Source organism: Lepidochelys kempii, chromosome 1 (genome assembly GCF_965140285.1).
Source record: "Lepidochelys kempii isolate rLepKem1 chromosome 1, rLepKem1.hap1, whole genome shotgun sequence".
NCBI lineage: Eukaryota > Metazoa > Chordata > Testudines > Cheloniidae > Lepidochelys > Lepidochelys kempii.
In genome coordinates, this window is record NC_136380.1 from 81,732,519 (window position 1) to 81,752,900 (window position 20,382).

The following is a 20,382-nucleotide window of genomic DNA, read 5'->3' on the forward strand; positions in this document are numbered from 1 at the left end:
GAACAGCATTCTCTCTCTCTGGATCAGAGATTCACTATATCACAAGTAGTGCTAAAAAACATTTAATTTTTTAATCAGGAGTAAAGGTAAGGTGAGAATGGTAGAATATTGGAGTTAGTAAAACAAATGCCTGGTCTACACCTAAAGCTTAGGTTGACCTAGTTATGTCACGCAGTAGTATAAAAAATTCACACCCGAGAAATGTAGTTAAATTGACAAAGCCCCAGTATAGATATCCACTAGGTCACTGGAAGAATTCTTCTGTCGACCTACCTGCCACCTCTCAAGGGGGTGGTCTAACTACAGCTATGGAAAAAAAAAACCCTTCCGTCACTGTAACAAGTGTCTGCACTGTAGCTGTGCTGCTGTAGCATCTGTAGTGCAGACAAGGCCACAGGTAGTGAAGAAAAAGGAAGGAGGGAAGAACAGTCATAACTAATCTGCCCAGTCAATACAATAAATATACAAGTTTTTTTATAAAGTGATTTCATACAGAGCCATAATCCAATTGGAACAAAAATTTCTCTAACATTTCATTTAAACTGGCATGTGTCAATGCTGAATAAATGCAACCAAACAAAATTTTAAAGACATGTCTCTCTTACATCTGTACTTAACTGGCATTATGTAGCTTTAAATAATGTTTCTCAAATATCAACTTACTTGTGCTGTCAGAGTAAATGGCATCTTTTCCAAACATATAGAGTTCTCCATCTTTTGAAATGACAGAACTGCTCCCATTATTGCATGCTGTATATACTACAATCTTTCCTTCCATTTTAATGATCTTTTTAGGCTTATAGGGTTTTGACTGCCGTCTGCTTTTAGCTTTAAAAGAAGAAAGGTATTTTACAAATAATATGCTTCACCAAGAAGTGAGGGCAAGAAGAAAATAAGATTTTCACCAGCTAAACTATGAACATTTGCTTCATAATACAATAAGGTTTCCTCAGATTATCCCTACAAAAGTCTGTTTGCTGATTCTCCCACTGAAAGTAATTTTTTGGTTGTTTTTGTAAAATACCATTAACTTTTTTATCATTAGTGGAATGGTAAACAAGCAAAATTTGTGCCTAGGCTGACATTTTTATGACGACTCTCCAAGGCTTCTTTAGTTGGTTTGTTTATACTCGATATAACAATAAGTGATCCTAAAAAGCAATACTTGCTCACAAAAGTTTTTTGTCTGAAACTGAAAAGATGCATAAGCAAAAGCTGAAGTCATTTGTATCACAGTAAGTCTGCAGACCGGAGTTTTATTATTTTAAAATCTTGGTTTAAAAATTTTTAAATCTTCCAGTAATCTCTCAGATCAAGACGTGATCATGTTCCCATTTAAGTCTCATTAAGCTTCAATAGAAGCCACAATATTAGCTTCCCTAATAGAATTAGCACAACTATATATATATTTTAGCTAAAATTATAACATGATAAAGCCCCAATGAAAGCCAATCGACAATGATATTACTGTTAAGATTTCATGTAATTGTTCAGAAAACCTAGAAATTACAAGTAAATTTTAAACAGTCTGTCATATTTTACATCTTAAATATATATCTATTAATTTTAAAAGCTTCCTCTAGACACATTCAGCATAATCAAGGCTGCAACTGCAGTTTAGTTTTAAACCTCTCAACTGTCTCCTAACTTTGCCACCAGAGTTTTGGGGCCCCTTTCTGTTGCCACCTGAACCACAAGGGAAAATGTTTGGGACTCTTAATCCCACCAAATCCACTGGACCCCACACTCTGAAACCCTGCAAGGGGACCAGGTCTCAGAGCCTGGCTCCAACCCATGCCCAAACATCTACACTACAATTTTTTAGCCATGCAGCCTAAACCCTGAATCAATTGACCCGGGCTCTTAGACGCGGTGCCACAGGTTTTTTTCACTGCAGTATAGAGGTACCCTTATTTGTGAACTAAGCATATCAGATATGAAGTCAAAAACACAAACACAACTAGACAATGCCATTTTTAGAGAGTCACCATTCAGACTAGAACTAGACTAAGGCCATGTCTACACTGCACTTCCATGGTTAAAACTTTTGTCGCTCAGGGGTGTAAAAAACCACACCCCTGAATGAAAAAAGTTTTAACCATGGAAAGCACTGGTGTGGACAGCGCTTTGTCAGCGGGACCCGCTCTCCCGTCAAAGTTACCTCCCCTCAGTGGGGGTGGTTTTATTTGGTTACTGGGAGACCTCTCTCCTGGTGACAAAGAGCGGCTACTCTGCTTACCTTACAATGGCACAGCTGCGCCGTTGTAAAGTGCGCAGTGTAGACAACTTAAGTTTGCATAGTTGGAACAGATGATCTTAGCAGCTGCTCTTTGAATGGACCTTAGACAGTCAGATGGGTGGCAGAAGGCCAAAAGGTATTCTTCTGTACTCAATCATCTGGATCTGAAAATTAAAATGGTTTACACTGTTCCTTTATTAATCAATAGCCTAGCAACCTCTGTTTAGAAATCTAATTTTACTACCACTTTATTATGGAAGTGCAGTAGTGACTTCACAGTTAAGGCGAGCACAACTTTGTTTTCAAAATGCTTTAGAAAGAATACAAATAGACATATTGATTTGAAAATAGCTAAGCCACCTCAGAGTCACACTTTGTGGTGCAAATTTGAGGCCATATGGTCACCAAGTTCCTTCTCCAAATTACTTGGTTTTAAGTTTTCAAGTAATGAGGAATCAGACAAGTACGGAAACTGGGGTGGGTAGTTGAGAGTTGGCATGTTCAGTGCCAGCCACAGACACTCACCACTGAAACTAGGATGGGGAGCTAAAAATGGACGTGCTTAGAGCAGATCCCACAGAACTGAGACGAGCTGAGAATAAGGAAACTCGAGGGATACCACAGGTACATTGGGCAGAGACCAGGAAGAGCTGAGCCTTGGGAAACTGCTCAGGTGTCACTCCAGTCAGATTCAACACCAGTTCCTCAAGGAAAACCTCAGTTATTGAGAGGCTGAGTGAATGACCTGTCCACAGACACACCTCCGTGGTTCAGAGAGAGGCCTGTACCCCAAAGCACCATGAATTCAAATTCTCTATTTGCTTGACTTCTCTGATGAGTTTTATGTGAATCAATTCTATGGACCCCACCTAAACCCTGGGCAGTATCCACTAAAATTATATTAATGGACTGCCACTGAGTTCATCTAGTATTCAGCACCAATAGCTGATCTAATTGGTACAGCCCTGCAGTTTGGGGCTCCCACTGCTTCCTAGTGTTACCTCCAGTTAGTAGTTCAGTGGCTGAGAAATGCTCAGGAAACCTCCCCAGAGCACCCATTCATCCCATAATTGCCCCAAATTGTGCCCTACTCAGTACCTCAACTTTCTCAAAAAATTCACGGCCTAACAACTTCTTTAACAGGGGATTTAGGTTGTCGTCACTTAGCACCTCCCTCTGCTCCTCATACCTTTCCAGAGCATAAGAATTTAAATCTTAAAACTCTAGCATCAGAAACTCAGGAAATTAAATGGTAACAAACTTTATTAATGCAGAGGTAAGGTTGCCCCGTGACAGCTTGCACCTCCAAAACATCAAGTTCAGCAAAACTCAAACTTCTGAAAACCCGGAAATTCAGAGAAATGTTTATTATAGGAGCTGGTGGTCCATTTAGACAGCTGTAGTTCTCATCTAGGTTTGAAGCGGATATGCTACTGTGGCGAGGTAATAAACAAGAGACCTCGCTTTTATACAGTGCTTTTCATTATTAGATCCCAAAGAACTTTACAACATTACCCCAATTTTACATATAGGAAACTAAGGCACAGAGAGGTGAAGTGACTTGCCCAAGGTCATGAAGCAGACCAGTGGCAGAGATGGGAACAGTCTCAGTTCAGCACTCTTCCACTAGGCCACATGATTACTGTGTGATTCCTCAGTGCTCCTCCCTACTCCTGTACATTCTGTTATAGCGGAATGGTGAAAATGGCTGTGTTTTGAAACATTTGCAATATATAGTTGCTAAGAAGGACAATGAGAGAAATCTCATCCATTGTCTATGCCCCAAAATCTTGACAGTTTTAATATATCATCGGATGCATGCTCACTAATGAAGCGCTGTAGCTCACGAAAGCTTATGCTCAAATAAATTGGTTAGTCTCTAAGGTGCCACAAGTACTCCTTTTCTTTTTGCGAATACAGACTAACACGGCTGCTACTCTGAAACCTGTCATTCTTGGTAAATATTTCAAGCATGCTTGTTTAAACTCCTCACCCAGAAGGACAGAGCTTACCCATATCTTGGCTCACATATGGGGGAAGGGCTAGGGAGAGAGGTAGACACTCCGAGAAAGGCAAGCTCCCCCCACATGAGGCGTCGGGGAGGGTGGCGGGGAGAGACCCCTAGATGGGCAGGACTCCCCAGATGCTGGCACTCACATCGGGCAGGGATCAGACCACCGGGGGGAGCAGTGGGGAAGGAGAAGGGCTCAGACCACCCCAGATAGACAACTCCCTTTCAGAACCTGGCTCACATGGCGGGGAGGAGCGGAAACAGATAGGCAGATCACACCTCTGTAGATGGGTTGGGGACCTCCAGATCATGGCACACACACAGGAGGTGAACATGGGGCTGACAGGCACCCCTACCCCATTATCTCCCAGTCCATCCGTCACCTTACCCTCATAATCCCCATCCAAGTGTCCCCCTCCACCTAGTAGTACCGATCTCCTCCACATCATCTGATACAAATGCCTCTCTCCCCCTAGTCCTACCTACTTTTCCATCCATAATCATCCTCCCCTCCAGGCAAGCATTTGCTTGTGGAGTTCATTTTATTTTCAAAAAATAGTTTCAATGCCTTCTGAATATTCTAGTGTACTCTGATTATATTTCCCCAAAATAAAAATCCCCCTTTCATAGAGTTTAATTGGAGCAGTATTTCTGCTCTTTTACTTCAGATTTCTGCCCTTCAGAAAGCATCAATTTTAAGAAAAACTGTTTTTCCCCCCAAAGGGCTGTATCTTGTGAATCACTTAGTCAAATGGTCCCAACTTTGGAACACTGCCAGTACCCCAAGACCCCATGAGGCACAGCAAATTTCAAGACAACATGATTAATTATGCAAATTCTAGAGCACTTAGAACAGCCAAGCTTTAAAACAGAAAAGCAGGTCTTAACCTTAACTATAGCAGAACTGTTACTCTGCTGTAACAGAGGTAAGGCGTCCTACTACAACCTTTACAACAATAGCATTATAAGAAAATATAAATGTTGTAAAACCAAGAAATGCAGAGTTAAGATAACTCTTCCCACCCATAATGGTCAAACAACCTTAACTAATCAAATGGGAATAGCAATCAAAAGCAAGAATCTAACAGAATCCGAATCCCTTCCCTAATGAAACCTGTCCTCTTCTCTGTTCCAATACAACTCCAAATCAACACTCCAATTTATAGTCCAATGGACCTTCACTGCACTCTGTCCAGCACCAATGATCCCAGGATGACCTGCTGATGGTTTGCAAAAGCTAATGGAGGGTTAAGGTTCTGGGATCTCTCTGAGAGTATATCTACACTTGGAGCTGGGGGTCTGATTCCCAGTTCAATTAGACATACTCATATTAGCTCTCATTGAGATAGCACGCAAAAAATAGTATCACCGAGGTAGCACAGGAAGTGTTAAGAGGCAGCGCAGCCATAAACCCATATGAACACAGTGGGTATGCATTCAGCACAGCTAACCCATGCCTCCAGTCACTGTTGCCCATGCTACTCTAGCTACACTACTGGTTTTAGTGTACTAGGTCAATGAGAGCTAGCACAAGCATGTCTATGTGAGCTGTGAATCACACCCAAAGCTCCAAATGTAAACATATTCTGAGGGTCTCTTAAGGGCTGGGATCAAAGAGGCCAGTGTTAAGGTTGTGTAGAAAGTCTCTCTTAATTCTGCATTTCCTTGTTTTCCTACATTTGTTCATGAGGAAACACTAATATTCTTACTTGTGAACAATAAAGAGTCCGGTGGCACCTTAAAGACTAACATGCTTGCGAACATGCATGCTAGCCCTTTTCATGTTAGTTGCTGGGTTCAAACACAAACTTGTGTTTACTTGCAGATAATGTGCACAAGCATGTTGATGGTATGCTCGCGCATTGCTCTCGTAGTCTACCCATTTTTCCTTTCACACCTTAAGGACTGGTTAATGCTGATTTTACTGGTATAATTTACGAGTACTAATTCTGTATTAAGCCATTGATAATACAATTGTAAAACCTACTTGATTCACCATCTTCTCCTTTACTAGCAGAGCCTGTAAAGAATATACTTCCATCCTCTGCAACAAGTAAGGCATGCGAACCATCATGTCCAACGGAGAACTGGATAATCTTTGGAGATTTCGTGATTGGCAGTTCAACCCATTTTCCTGCTGAAGGACCACCTTGTTTGATTCCCAGGCTCTGATATTTGCCAGTGTAATAAATCTGAAAGGAAGAGTTATATTGTTCTCCTATCGTATCATAATACTTAAAATGAAACAATAACTGTATCTAATAAAAGCAAGATTCAAAATAAAGGGGTTCAAGGATTTTTCCCATTTGATGATTTAATGGTAAATAAGTTAAAAATTAGTCTTAATAATGACCTTAGAAAAGTTTACTATAAATGACAACCATAACTGGACTTATTTCCAGCTATGACCTCAGCAAGGTGAAATGGAATACAACAGCAACATGCATTTTTTCCCCAAGATACTCTATGCCATAGCTCTCTTCCTTTGTATGCTCAAAAATCTTTTGATAGTTAATTATGCATTAATACACCCGAAACTACATGAGGATTCATTTGATTACAGGAGCAGATTAACAGAAAGCATGCTTACAAAGCAAAAAGACCAAGGAAAACCAAAATAAAAAACACATTCTTTAACTTATCCAGTTATTCAATATGTTAGTACATATTGTACTTTTGGTACTTAGTGTCATGATCTGGTAAAACACTGGTAAAATGAGTTAAATTAAGAAATGTCAGTCTGAACATTGCTTTTAAAAAATATCAATTTAAACATCATCCAATACCAAAAACTCTCCTTTGTTAGAAACATAGGACAGAACAAGAAGCAATGGGGGGAGGTCTAGTTGGATATTAGGAAAAACTATTTCACTAGAAGGGTGGTGAAGCACTGGAATGGGTTACCAGGGGAGGTGGTGGAATCTCCATCTTTAAAGGTTTTTAAGGCCCGGCTTGACAAAGCCCTGGCTGGGATGATTTATTTGGGGTTGGTCCTGCTTTGAGCAGCGAGTTGGACTAGATGACCTCCTGAGGCTTCTTCTAACTCTAATCACCGTATGATTCCTATGGATTTGCAATACCAAAATAACTGCAATACCAAATCAGACCACTGTTGCAGCTGGTCCCAGTAGCCTGTCCGCAGCAATAACCAGTACCAACTTACAAGAGACCTTACAATGCACAATTATGAAGTGACCTGCCCACACAGGACATTTCTTCTTAAACCCCATCAGCTTAATTATTGGTTTATGCTACAGGACACAAAAGTTCATTCAAAAATATATCCTATGTAACGTACTCTTCTCCATATCTGAATCTCTGAATACTTCCCACGCAATTACCTGTCACTTAAGCGGTCTATCCTGGGCCACTCTTCACATATCCTCTGTATTGTTAAATCCCATAGGTTTTGCCTCTGAGTAGCACTCAGTGGAGGGATTCTTTCAATCCACCCCTTTTGCATGTTCCTCCAGCTTCTCAATAGCACACCCATCATGGCAGCTATTCTGGATTTATTCTTTACACATGCCCCATATATTTCCATCTTCTTTTCTAGATAACGTTGGCATAAAGGGTTGCTGAACTCCGACAAATCTTGGCATTTGTAATAGACTCATTCCATTTATGAAAGTAGTGTTTTTGAGGCATTTTGCTTTGGAAGGCATTTAAATGTCTGTCTGTAGCTCTAGGGGATTTCCAGCTTTTATACCCATATGTTAGGACTGAAATATCCATATGTCTATTCCCTTTATGAATTCCACCAAGCTTTGGTCTTCAATATCTTATGGGAATTAATTCTACAGGCTAAATCCATTCTACTTAAGTATTTACTTTTTGCCTTTCAGATTCTCATACTACCTCTTGAGGCAGCATTTTGTGAAGCAGTCTTGCAGTACTTTTGGTCACTTCTTTGAGACAGCACTGCAGGCATCATACCCTTTAGCTAAGTGCCATTCTTAGTGGCATAGACAGTTCTTTTACAGACTCACTTGATTCATGGAACATTAAAAGGCAAGAAGTAGTAATGGTTATTTACTGTAACTGTGTTTTTTTGAGATGTGATGCAGACATGTATTCAACTTAGGTGTGCCACACCTAGCACACTGGAGCCGGACAGTACCTGTAGAGGGGCAGCACTCCCACGTCATGGCTGTGGCTATATGAGGTGACACTGCCCCAACCCCCTCTCAGTTCCTTTGCACCAAAAGCTCAAGTGCAGACTATGATGGAGAGTGGGTCATGGAATACACATCTGTATCACATCTCAAAGCACCACAGTTACAGTAAGTAACCGTTCCTCCTTCTTGGAGTTGATGTAGACATATTCGCCACTTTAGGCTTGTCTACACTTACCGGGGGATTGATGTGCAGTGATCGAGGCATCAGTGGTAGATTTAGAAGACCCGTTAAATCGACCACAGATCGCTCTCCCATTGGACTCCTGTACTCCACCGGATCAAGAAGAGTAAGGGGAGTCAACAGGAGAGTGTCTCCAGTCAACATCGCGTAGTGTGGACTCCGCGGTAAGTAGATCTAAGCTACATCGACTTGAGTTATGCTACTCACGTAACTCAAATTGCGTAGCTTAGATCGACTTTCCTGTAGTGTAGACAAGGCCTCAGCTCACTCAAAAGCAACATGGAAACATCACTGAGGAACGCTATCGGCGTTGCTTGTGTTCTCATCAAATGAGTTTGTATCTGCTGAGAAGGCATAGCTGAAGCTCTCATACACAGTCTTGGAACAAGAGGTTATCCATCTAGAGATGGTCTGTGCAGAGACCTGTGGCCTTTTTGTGAGGTCCACATATTAAACAAACAGTGAGGCAAAGTATGAAACAGTTCAGTCCTGTTCAGATGAAAGGTTAGACACTGCTTGACATCCAACATATGGAAGAGCTGTTCCTTTGGGAAGAAATGCGTCTTAGGGAAAAAACACAGATAAATATACCGCCTGATTCAGATGAAACTCAGATCATCTTGGAAAAAACTTTGGGTGTGGCCAAAGCATTATTTGCCCCCTGGAGAAATGCACGTAAGAAGGGCCCACCATCAGGGCCTGCAACTGACCCACCCTCCTTGCAGATGTAATGGTTATCAAGAATGCAGTTTTCTGAGACAGGAGGGGCAGCAGACAGGATGCAAAGGGCTCCAATGGAGGGTCAACTAGAGCCAGCAGAACTGCGTTTAGGTCCTACAATGGGACTGGCTCTCGGACCTGATGATGTAAGTGGAGAAGCCCTTTCAGAAATCTTATCACGGTAGTATTGGAAATAACTGATTTCCCCTAATAAGGGGACGAAACACAGATATTGCTGCAAAATGCACTCAGTGAACTGAGAGTCAGCCCTGATTTCTAAAGATGTAGTAGGTACTCCAACATGTTCTAGATGGAAGTCCCTGTTGGTTGGGTCCCACAGGCCAAGAACCACACCGAGAACCTCTTCCACTTCACTAAGTAGGCTGTCCTAGTGGAGGACTTCCTACTGTTGAGTAGGACATGTTGGACAGATGCCACACACTGTTCTACCTCTTCATTCAGCCATGCAGCAGCCACGCCATGAGGTGCATGGAGCTAATCACAGGATGGAGAGTGTGGCCATGGTTCTGAGTGAGCAGGTCGGGACAGAGAGGAAGCGGTATGGGAGCCTTGAACAAGGAGGTATGTGAACCAGCACTGTTTCAGCCACACCACAACAATTAAGATGAGCTTGCCCCGATCCACCTTGAGCTTGAGGATGCCCTGAGGAATGATCAGAATAGGGTGAAAGGTGTACAACAGAGTCAACTACGTGCTGCAGTGGAAAGTATCCGAGAGGGAGCCCGGGCTGAGCCCCCCCAAAAAACAGAATTGGCACCACTTTCTGTTTTTCCTCATCACAAAGAGGTCAATCGTGGGGATGTCCCAGATTGCAAAAATGACCTTGAGGACATTGGCTGTCAGGGACCACTCATGGAGAAAAACCTGCTGAAATGGTTCACAAGACAATTCTGCATCTCCAGCAAGTGGACTGCTACCGTAGGGATGTCGTCTTTGATGCAGAATTGCCACAGGTTGATGGCCTCAGAGCAGAGTAACCTGAAAAGTGCTCCTCCTTGTTTGTTCACATCGCAGTGGTATTATCGGGGAATATGTGAACCACTGAGTCCCTGATATGGTACCGGAAGGCACAACATGCATTGTGGATGGCTCAAATGTTGATATAGAGCGAGGTTTCCTGTTCCAACCCCAGGATCTGCATACACTGAGTCCAGATGCATCCCTCCTCCCCCCTCCACCAAAAGGGAGGCATTAATAACTAAACTTGGTTGGAGAAGGCTGAGTGAAGGGGACTCCTCAGTACACATTGCATGGGGATGCCCAAAAGCTCAAGGAGTCTAGGACTAGTGGAGGAACACAAACCAATCTATCCACAGAATGTAAGGCAGGACAGTAGACCATCCTGAGGCCACATATGAAGATGGTGAAGGTATAACCTGGCTAACTAGACCACTTATGTCCCAACAGGCTCACAGACATCCTGACTGTCATGGAGGCTGAGTTGCAGACTGAGGCAGAGCTGTTGAAATGCCTAGAAACAATTAGTTGGAAGAACGCTCTCGACCTCGTGGAATCTAACAGGGCCCCAATGAACTCAATTTTCTGAGTGGGAGCCAACGATGACTTTCTGGCATTTAAAATTAACCCCAGTTGGTGGAGCACAGACAACATGATAGTGACATTGGCAAGAACCTCCTCTCCAGAGCCACCCTTCAGTAAGCAATTGTCAAGGTACAGGAAGATATGGATTCCTTTCCTCCTGAGATACGCCATGACCACAGCAATGCATTTGGTGAAAAGTCAGGGGGCAGAAAAGAGGCTAAATGTTCTCCTACCACAAATCGAAGAAAATTTCCTGTGATTCGTTAGAATCGTCATATGAAAGTAAGCATCCTGAGATCCAAAGCAACTAACCAGTCATTCTGAGACAACACGGGGAAGAAAGCCAATAGAGTGACTATGCTGAACCTCATGTATTTGATGAATATGTTGAGGCCGCGAAAGTCAAGGATAGATCTTATCCCACTCTTGGGTTTTGGTATCAGGAAGTACCAAGAGTAGAAGCCGTGGCCCCAATGTTCTAGCAGAACTTCCTACACCTCTCCCAACGTCAGCAGAGGGCTGACTTGCTTAATGAGCAGTGTTTCGTGAGACGGGTCCTTGAAGAGGAGCAGTGGGATATGGATGGCATGTGTAGAGGAACTGGATGGCATAGCCCCATCTGACAGTGTCTAGAACATAGCTGTCAGAGGTAATCAAGTCCCACACATTGTAAAAATGGGACAGTCTGTCCCCAAAGGAACATGGGGACAAAGAGGGTAAAGCAATAATTAGAACAGTGCTCTGGACCAAGCACTCAAAATTGCTGCTTAGCAAGTGCCAAGTGAAGGCATGGACTGACTGAACCCTGAACCTGAGTGATTCCTTTTGTGAGACCTATCCCTCTTTCTGGGGTAGTCGCCCTGCTTCCTGTTGCTGAACCCCATAGTAGCATCTCTGCGTGGGCTGTATATACGCCCCAAAGGACCTCCAGGTAGCCCTGGAATCCTTAAAGGAGTGCAAAAAGTGCCAGTCTTGTCCAAGAACTAGGTCTGGATATCAAAAGGCAAGTCCTCAATGTCTTGCTGGACATCCAAAGTGATCCCAGAGTTTTGCAGCCAGGAAGTTCTCCTCAGAGTAACCACAGCGGCCATCACCCTGGCTGAAGCACCTGCAACATCAAGGGGGGACTGCAGTGATATCTTGGCAACAAACCAGCCTTCTGTGACAAACACCCTAAATTCCTCACGCAAGCCCTTGAGCAACTGGTCTACACACTTGGACACTGCTGACCAGTTGAGAAAATCAAATGTGGACAGCAAAGCTTGTTGATCGGTTGGGACGATAAGGTACAGACCTTTCTGGCCAAAGGTCCAACTACTTGGACTTTCTATCCTTGAGGATGGGCTTGAACTTACCCTGTCAGGCGCTGTCATTCATTGCCATTACAACCAGAGAATTCAGGGACAGATGGGAACAGAACCCTTAAAATTCCTGCACAGGAGCAAAGTAGCGCTTCTCCATGCGCTTAGCTACCAGTGGTACTGAGACCAATGTACTCCACAGGGCTCTCACTGTCTCGAAGAGCACATTATTACTCCAGAGGGCCACTCTCTCAGGGACAGATGGCTGTAGAATGTCCACCAGTGTGTGTATGTTCTCCTGGAGAAACACTGCCTGGATGCAGAAGGATGCAGCTCCACAGCGTAAAAGGTCCTGGTATGCCATAAAGTCTTCCAGAATAGAAGGGGAGGACAAACCAGGCAGCACTGCATCATCTGGAGATGAGGACAAGGCTCTTGGCTGAGCCAAACCAGCTCTTGCTCCTGGAATGACATACCCGGACAGAAGGACTCCAGCAGCTCTTCAGGGAGGAAAACCACCGATGTCTGAGCTTGCAGCTGATCTGCAGCCACCATTGTCAATCTTGCCTTTGAATGGGACCAGGAGCGAGATCTCCACTAACAAGAAGCATCCCACGGTCTCCAAGGTAGGCACTGATACGGATAGGACATTGGTGGCTAGTAGGTGCCAGGCCAGGGACCTCCATCCAGGGCATGTGTCAACCGCAGCAGCCATACTGGTCCACTGGCAGGCTAAGCAGAGCAGGAGGCGGATGACCCCAACTTGGAAGCAGAAGAGTCCTGTGATCTCAAAGACATGGGTGGAGCAACTCCCAAGGGAGCCAAAAGACAAATCAATTCATCCATTGCCCAAAATGAGTCTGGAATCAGTGCCCCCGATGAAGGCAGTACCATCAGTACCAACCATGCTGGTACCGCAGGCAGCATCAATCCTTGTGCACCCAAGTGCATCAATGTTGACAGTGGTGACACTTGCCATGGAAGCAGCTGTGGCATCAATTGTAGCGGGGCCACGGATGGTCCCAGTACCGAGGTCCCCGGTACTGATTCTGGTAGCATACCCATCCCAGCTACCAGGGGAGAAACATCTTGGGTACAATGCTGAGGGGCCCAATGACTGGTGGCAAACTCCTTTGGAGGGGCTATCTAAGGTACTTGACTTGTAAAATCTTGGACCAGCTATGAGGATGGAGCCGAAAGGCAGGGCAATTCTACCACAGTCTGGTACTTTGATGCAGTGGATACAGTTTGTAAGGCCTCGCCCTTGTCGGTACCGGACTCAACGAACATCCGGAGACCAGAACTGGAACAATGGTATTAGGGTTATGACCTCCCTACTCAGTACTAGGGAAGGGCCAAAGGTACCTGCGCCATCATGCGCACCAAAGCCAGCCCTCCATCAGTCTGAGCTCTTTCTGGGGGAAGCAAAGGAGTTGCCCCACAACCTGGAGCCATTATAATTTGTCTTATGAGACCTCTTCTTTGGCACAGATGACGGAGAAAGGCTCCTGAGCCTCTTCAGAGAGGCACCTGCCCCAGAACAAGAGACAGCAGCGCTCTCCAAGCCCAAGGGTGCTCTCAGGCCCAAGGAGGGCCTCAGTACCAGATCATGTCACATGGCCTGTTCAAGCAGGTGCTGCTTGAGGCAAAGCTCCCATGCAACCTGAGTCCTCTCCTTAAATGATCTACGCTCTTAAGGTGTGCCTTACCAAGAAAAAGCAAGCATCCACATGTGGGGTCGCTGTTTGAGATCATTCCTCCACATGAACGGCAATGTTTAAACCCAGATGAGGGCATCACTGGGAACACTACATAGCAACTAACACTAACTACATATAATAAAAAGAAAAGGAGTACTTGTGGCACCTTAGACTAACCAATTTATTTGAGCATAAGCTTTCGTGAGCTACAGCTCACTTCATCAGTATGCATCCGATGAAGTGAGCTGCAGCTCACAAAAGCTTATGCTCAAATAAACTGGTTAGTCTCTAAGGTGCCACAAGTACTCTTTTTCTTTTTGTGAATACAGACTAACGTGGCTGTTACTCTGATACATATAATAAAAGTAGGCTAAAGATTAAATGCAAAGTTTGAGACTACAACCACACACAGAGCTCCGACTCCAGCCACAAGCAGTAAGAGGGAACAGAGGGTGTCGGGGCAGCGCCACTTCATGTAGCCAGAGAAGGGGCCACAGCCACAAGGTGCAAGTGCCACCCCTCTACAAGTACTGATAGGCAAAAGACTCTGGTTCAGTGCATTGGATGCACATCTCAAATTTCACTTCAGCCTCCAGACATAGTTAAAGTTATAAAAAGTTGTTGAAAACTTCAAAAATCACCCCTAAAAACAGTGTCAATGAGTTTGGCTTGGACAAATTTCACATTGGTGGCAATGTGCTGTTCTGTACTGTATGCAGCAAGGTTGTAGATTACATTCGAGAACAGACAATTGTAGAACACATGGAAAGCACTAAAACTGAATGGAAAAAAAAATGAAAACAAGACGCTGAAACAGCAGGTCCATTGACAACAGTAAAGAAACAATGCACGGTGACTAGCTCATTCCATTAATTTAATTTTATTATGACTGATGGCATTGGTGGTTTCAAACTTGCTTAAAAATTGTAAATATATCAATAAAACATTGGGTTCAACTAATACCTGTATATATTGTGGCTAAGGAAACTAAAGTTCAGCATTTCATTTTAATAGCAGAAAAAAGGCAATTTTTTTTTTAAAATTAGAGAATTTGGGTTGTTTTTCTTTTTAAATCACCGAAAACTAGGACTCCTGCTTCTAATAAAACTCCAGCTGCATTATAAAGAGCAATTTACAGGGAGTTCAGTGAGATTTGGTGTGGGGTGGCATACTATTCTGGCAGTAAATGGATTGTAGAATGTGAAGATCATGCATATGTAAACCCTCTGTGACAAAGTTCCTCCTCTACCTTGGTGGGTCTTGCGCTTATTGGCAGATTTGTTTGCCTTGGAGCTTCATGGCAGCCCTTAGTTTGGCCATTTTCGTAAACCCACAGTCCAGGTCAACTTCTCCTGTGCCTGACCAGGAGTTGGGAGGTTTGGGGGGAACCCAGGCCCGCCCTCTAATCTGGTTCCAGCCCAGGGCCCTGTGGAATGCAGCTGTCTAGAGTGCCTCCTGGAACAGCTGTGTGACAGCTACAACTTTCTGGGCTACTTCCCCATGGTCTCCTCCCAACACCTTCTTTATCCTCACCTTAGGACCTTCCTCCTGGTGTTTGATAATGCTTGTACTCTTAAGTCCTCCAACAGTATGCTTTCTCACTCTCAGCTCCTAGCGCCTCTTGCTCCCAGCTCCTTACCCATGCACCACAAACTGAAGGGAGCTCCTTTTTAAACCCAGGTGCCCTAATTAGCCTGCCTTAATGGATTCTAGCAGCTTCTTGATTGACTGCAGGTGTTCTAATCAGCCTGTCTGTCTTAATTGTCTCCAGAAGGTTCCTGATTGTACTGGAACCTTCCCTGTTACCTTACCCATGGAAAAGGGACCTACTTAACCTGAGGCTAATATATCTGCCTTCTATTACTCTCCTGTAGCCATCAGGCCCGACCCTGTCACACCTCCTACCAAGTACTACTCAAAAAATCTACAACAGCATGGATTATGCAGCTCCTCCAGCAGGACTGCATGAAGGCAATGTTATGAAGAATAATTTTTGCTTCTTTATTGGTTCTATCAGAGCTAATGCAGATATACCTACCTGAGCTGGAAATTACACCTCTAGCTCCAGCTGAGACATACCCAGAGATGGTTCTTACCAGACTTTATTCATCTACTCTTTGATCAGTTACTGATTTCAGCGACACATTAAAAAAGGTAGAGATTGTGCTATTTGCATTTGATGTAAAGGTGATGGATGCACAGCTGCATGTTGTCTGTGTAGCACTCACATCTCAGCATCTGTTTACCAGCTATTCCCATGGTTTCAGACCATAATTCTGAGCATTATGGTACCCTGAAGTTAAAGGCTATGGAGATAGAGTATACACAACCTTCTGGGTTTGGTCTGAGAAGAATTCAAACTTTTTCAGCGCATTTCCATTAATCTCTGCAGGTTTTTGGAAGGTCAGGAAATATTTTATGATTAGCAGTGTCAAATACTACACAGAGTGTTTCAGAAGGTGTAGTTCCTCTTGTTATTGTTTTTTTAAACAGAGACGTTGAAGTTCTCTATTAGAGCAACAAGAATCGTCTCTCTACCCTGCCCTAACTTGAAGCCTGATCAACAGGGAGTCAGATATTGCCAGTGATGTCAGAGACTTTTCTTTCCTAGTTTATCAATTAGGAAAGGAAAGTTAGACACTGGATGGTTATTTTCTGAAGACTAGCATCAAATAACCTCTCTAACTTGCCCTTTAACCATACTGAGCTTTTTCTACTTTTTGTTTTATTTTGTTTAAAAGGGAATGTGCATAACTGATGATGATGATTTTCCTAAATGATCTCCACGCTAGCTCTAAGGATTTTGATTTTGACTTTGTACTTCAGGATCTTTTTGACTAGTTTATTTTATTTTGAAATCCACCTTCCTAACAGTATCATAGTGCTACTTTTTGATATAATCCCGATCCTGAAAAAGTTGAACAAAGGAGAAAAAAGTGATTCCAGGAATGTTTTTTTAAAAAACATTTGATAGAAAAAAGTTGCATTCTTGTAAATATGGGATTCAAAAAATGAAACTGACCAAAACACTGCAGTACTCAAAGAATCCACAGACTGACATATCACTGGATACGATACTTTGTGTGGATTTCAATATACACATTATGTTAAAACATTCATTTTTCAGTAAATACCTACCAACCACTGTGGATGAGTAAATTAAAAATGAATGTTTGTTACTATACCACAGTAATCATCATGTATATTATTGATAAACAACCACAAAACATTGGGCCAATTTTTTGCTGACATAGCACGTACAGCACCATTGACTATGTTTGTAGTTTAGAAACCTTTATCTCCAATGTCTCATAAGCTGTTAGACAATATCATCATCAGACTGTCTCTGAACCTGTTTTGTCTCCAAAGTTTACCTTTCTTAGAGAATGTAAAACCTCATGCAGCACTTCTGAAGATGATCAGGGTTGTCAGTAAATCAAACATAATACTACAGAGGATCAGAGCTATGAAAACTACCATGTTTGGTTTGAAAAGGATTTTGTACATTTGAAAAAGAACCACTTCAAATTCATTTGCAATCTCCTTCATTTGAAAAGGTTCCAGATTGAGCAACTTCTATTTTTACATAGTTAAACCTTATTGTGACTCAGACACTATTTGGATTTGTAAGTTTTATGCCCATTGTCATAGGTTCAAACTACCATGCCAAAACCAGAACTCTGATCTTAGGGAAATAAAATATCTCCCTAAACTGTTCGATACGAACAGCCGTGAAAAAATCTAAACAGTTGTCCAAATGGGAAAATCATAATAGGTAATATACAAGGTCATACAAACTGTAAACAAGATAAAATGTTTTCCCCAGCTGACTTTTCCAGTTAGACCACAGACATCAATTAATATGCAGCATATCTCTGAGAAAAGTGAAAATAGTTTCCACTGAGCTGAGCTAACCTTCCTAACCACTAGGAATAGGCTTAAGCCAACTGAGGGTACAAGAGAAAGTATCCGGTTTACACTCTAAATATACAGCAACAAGCAACCTGTTAAGAACTTATAGAGAACCACGCAGCATAAAGAAGGTTTGTAGAAGTATCTAGGGCTTGTAGATAAACAATTCAAGCAAAATAACTGTTTATTTTCAGAAGACTGCAACCTCACAATAAGGTTGATTTTAGACATACAATTTGAATTAAATAGTTCTGAGTTCCTCAAGATTCCCATTTAAAAATACCAGCCTCTTTAAAAAATTAGTATTCCAACAAAAAATCTGCATTGATATTGCTTCCTTAAAAGGAGGCACTGACAAGGTACAAAAAATTGAACTATTCACATTGAAATCCATTTTGAGTTACTAAATTTTACAAATTAAGTAAACAAAAAAGCTTTTTAAAACTGAAGAGACTTTTTTAAGTTTAATTTACTTTTCACCATCTGTGTTGTTTCTTTTCTTCACTTCATCTAATTTGGATTGAAGATAAACTGATCATTGTGATACCTCACAAGAACTAAAAAGTAAAACTATTTAAAGTAGTGTATGGAATTCCACCATTATAAAACTGTTTAAAATTCCTATCTATAAAAAACCTGCTTTCATTCACATGTAAAAGAAAGATTCATGAAAACATGTCTAAGCTTAATGAGTGAGACTCACCAGTCCAGAAAGCATCTGGACAAAGCTCTACTAACCAATTTAGTGGTGAAAAGGACGTTGCACAGAACTTCCGCACTGGGAAGCATTTGATCCACTGTATGCTTTGTTATCTCTCCTCCACCACTACCCCACCCTTTTTTTTTGGTAAACACAAAACCTAAATTTTGACATAAAAATAAAATTATTTGATAGTACAGCTTAGAAAGTACATTTAGGGTCTAAAGGCTGTTTCTTAGCTACTCATTAAGAAAAATATCTCAAACTTATATGCAAGAATTTAAAACAATCCATTTACAATTACTATGCAACACTATAACTCAGCGGTTCTCAACCACCAGCCCAATTAGCACACAGCTAATTTTTTAGCACAGTTGTGTGCTAAAAAAACCCTCAAAATTTGCCGCTCTGATCTAAAAGGGGGCGGTGCTGGCTAAGAGGGGGACAGTGTCAGGAAGCCTACTGGAGCACTCCTGCCAGCACGGGGCTAGTGAGTGACGCAGGGGGCCAGGGTGCGGGATAGTGGGTCTCTGGGCAGGTTTGGGATGCAGGGCGCACTCTGGGCAGTGAGGCGGTGGGGGGGTGCTGGAAACTATGAGTTTGTGGGAGTGCTACAGCAGCTCCAGGTTTACCCAGTTCTGGGCAGCAGGGGCAGAGTTCGGCTGCCCAGCCCCACACCCAAGGGCTCCGCTCCTGGACCCACACTGTGGAGGAGTCTCTGGGCAGGGGGACACTGTGGTTCTCAACCTGCGGCCCACGTAACACATTGTGGGCTGCATATGCAACCCACAATGATAAATACGTTGAGATCCACTGCTGTAACTAATAGTGCTACCCCCTGTTAAAGCAACAACATCATTTTATGGCCCTTCCCTCTCTGTAACCCAGCAATAGCCATTCTTATAGCCAACTCTAGCCATTCTTTTGGATTCCAGCTGAGGAGTACTTTTCATTTAGAAAAGCCAGAAGCTGCTTTAACAAAACTGAAATTAAGTAGATGACAAAGTTAGAGAGTAAATTTTAAGGCAAGTTTTGTATACGTTCAACTACACAGACGTACTAAGAAAGAACATATAGGCTTTACTTGTAATTTAGTACTTAATTTTGATAGGACTGAAAAAATGTGAACATATGACATTTGGTTAATGAAAGAATAATCCAGTAATTTTTGTTGCTATAATTTTGTATAGGAGAGGGTTATAAAAAAATTAAATTGCTATATGAACACTACTTAATCTTATTGGTTTGTCTTTTCTACATCACAGTGAAAGCCAATATATAAAAACTATAGCCAACTGTCAATGTACAATAGCATAATATATTTGTAGAAGCAGAAATTAATCATTCTTTTCCAAACCAATATATCAAATCTAATTTCCATAACAAAGATCTGGTAGCATATTATTTATGCAATTTAATATCAATAATGAAATATTTCTAATACCTTTCCACTAGCAGTTTTCATTAGTGCAAATTCTCTTCCTGCACCAAGAACAGCTGACTCCTCATCGAACCCTGTACCTGAGAGCATAACAAGATGTAAATTAGGTATGCAATTTATATGTAGTTGGTTTTAAAGATAATTTTTTCCTTATGTGCCTCATCCTGCACAGTTGTAGAAGCAGATTTTGTCATTGATGTCAACTGACAATATGATCAGAACCTCAGAAAAACATTTAGTTCAAGAAAGCTTTCTTTCAACGCAAACTAATCCAAGTGATATGAAATTTCAAGTTTACAATCATACCTCTAATTATAGAAAAAAATCAGAGCTCAAATAAAATATATTTTCCATGAACATTTTCAGAAAGTATACCTTCAATTACTTTCATTACAATGGGAAAGTTCTAAACTAATTCCAAAAGGACAACTATGTT

At 42.2% G+C, this 20,382-nt stretch overlaps 1 protein-coding gene across 14 annotated transcripts in view; it reads right to left on the reverse strand.

Moving 5' to 3' along the window:
* The window catches only part of MYCBP2 (MYC binding protein 2), a 414,963-nt gene that overhangs the window by 315,954 nt on the left and 78,627 nt on the right, over positions 1 to 20,382 (reverse strand). For all 14 annotated transcript variants that reach the window (XM_073347171.2, XM_073347218.2, XM_073347180.2 and 11 more), the window contains exons 11-13: positions 19,950 to 20,026; positions 6,238 to 6,442; positions 664 to 828 (exon numbers count right to left, since the gene is read on the reverse strand). In XM_073347171.2, coding sequence (XP_073203272.1) covers positions 664 to 828; positions 6,238 to 6,442; positions 19,950 to 20,026 — 447 coding nt within the window. The remainder of the gene's footprint in view (positions 1 to 663; positions 829 to 6,237; positions 6,443 to 19,949; positions 20,027 to 20,382) is intronic.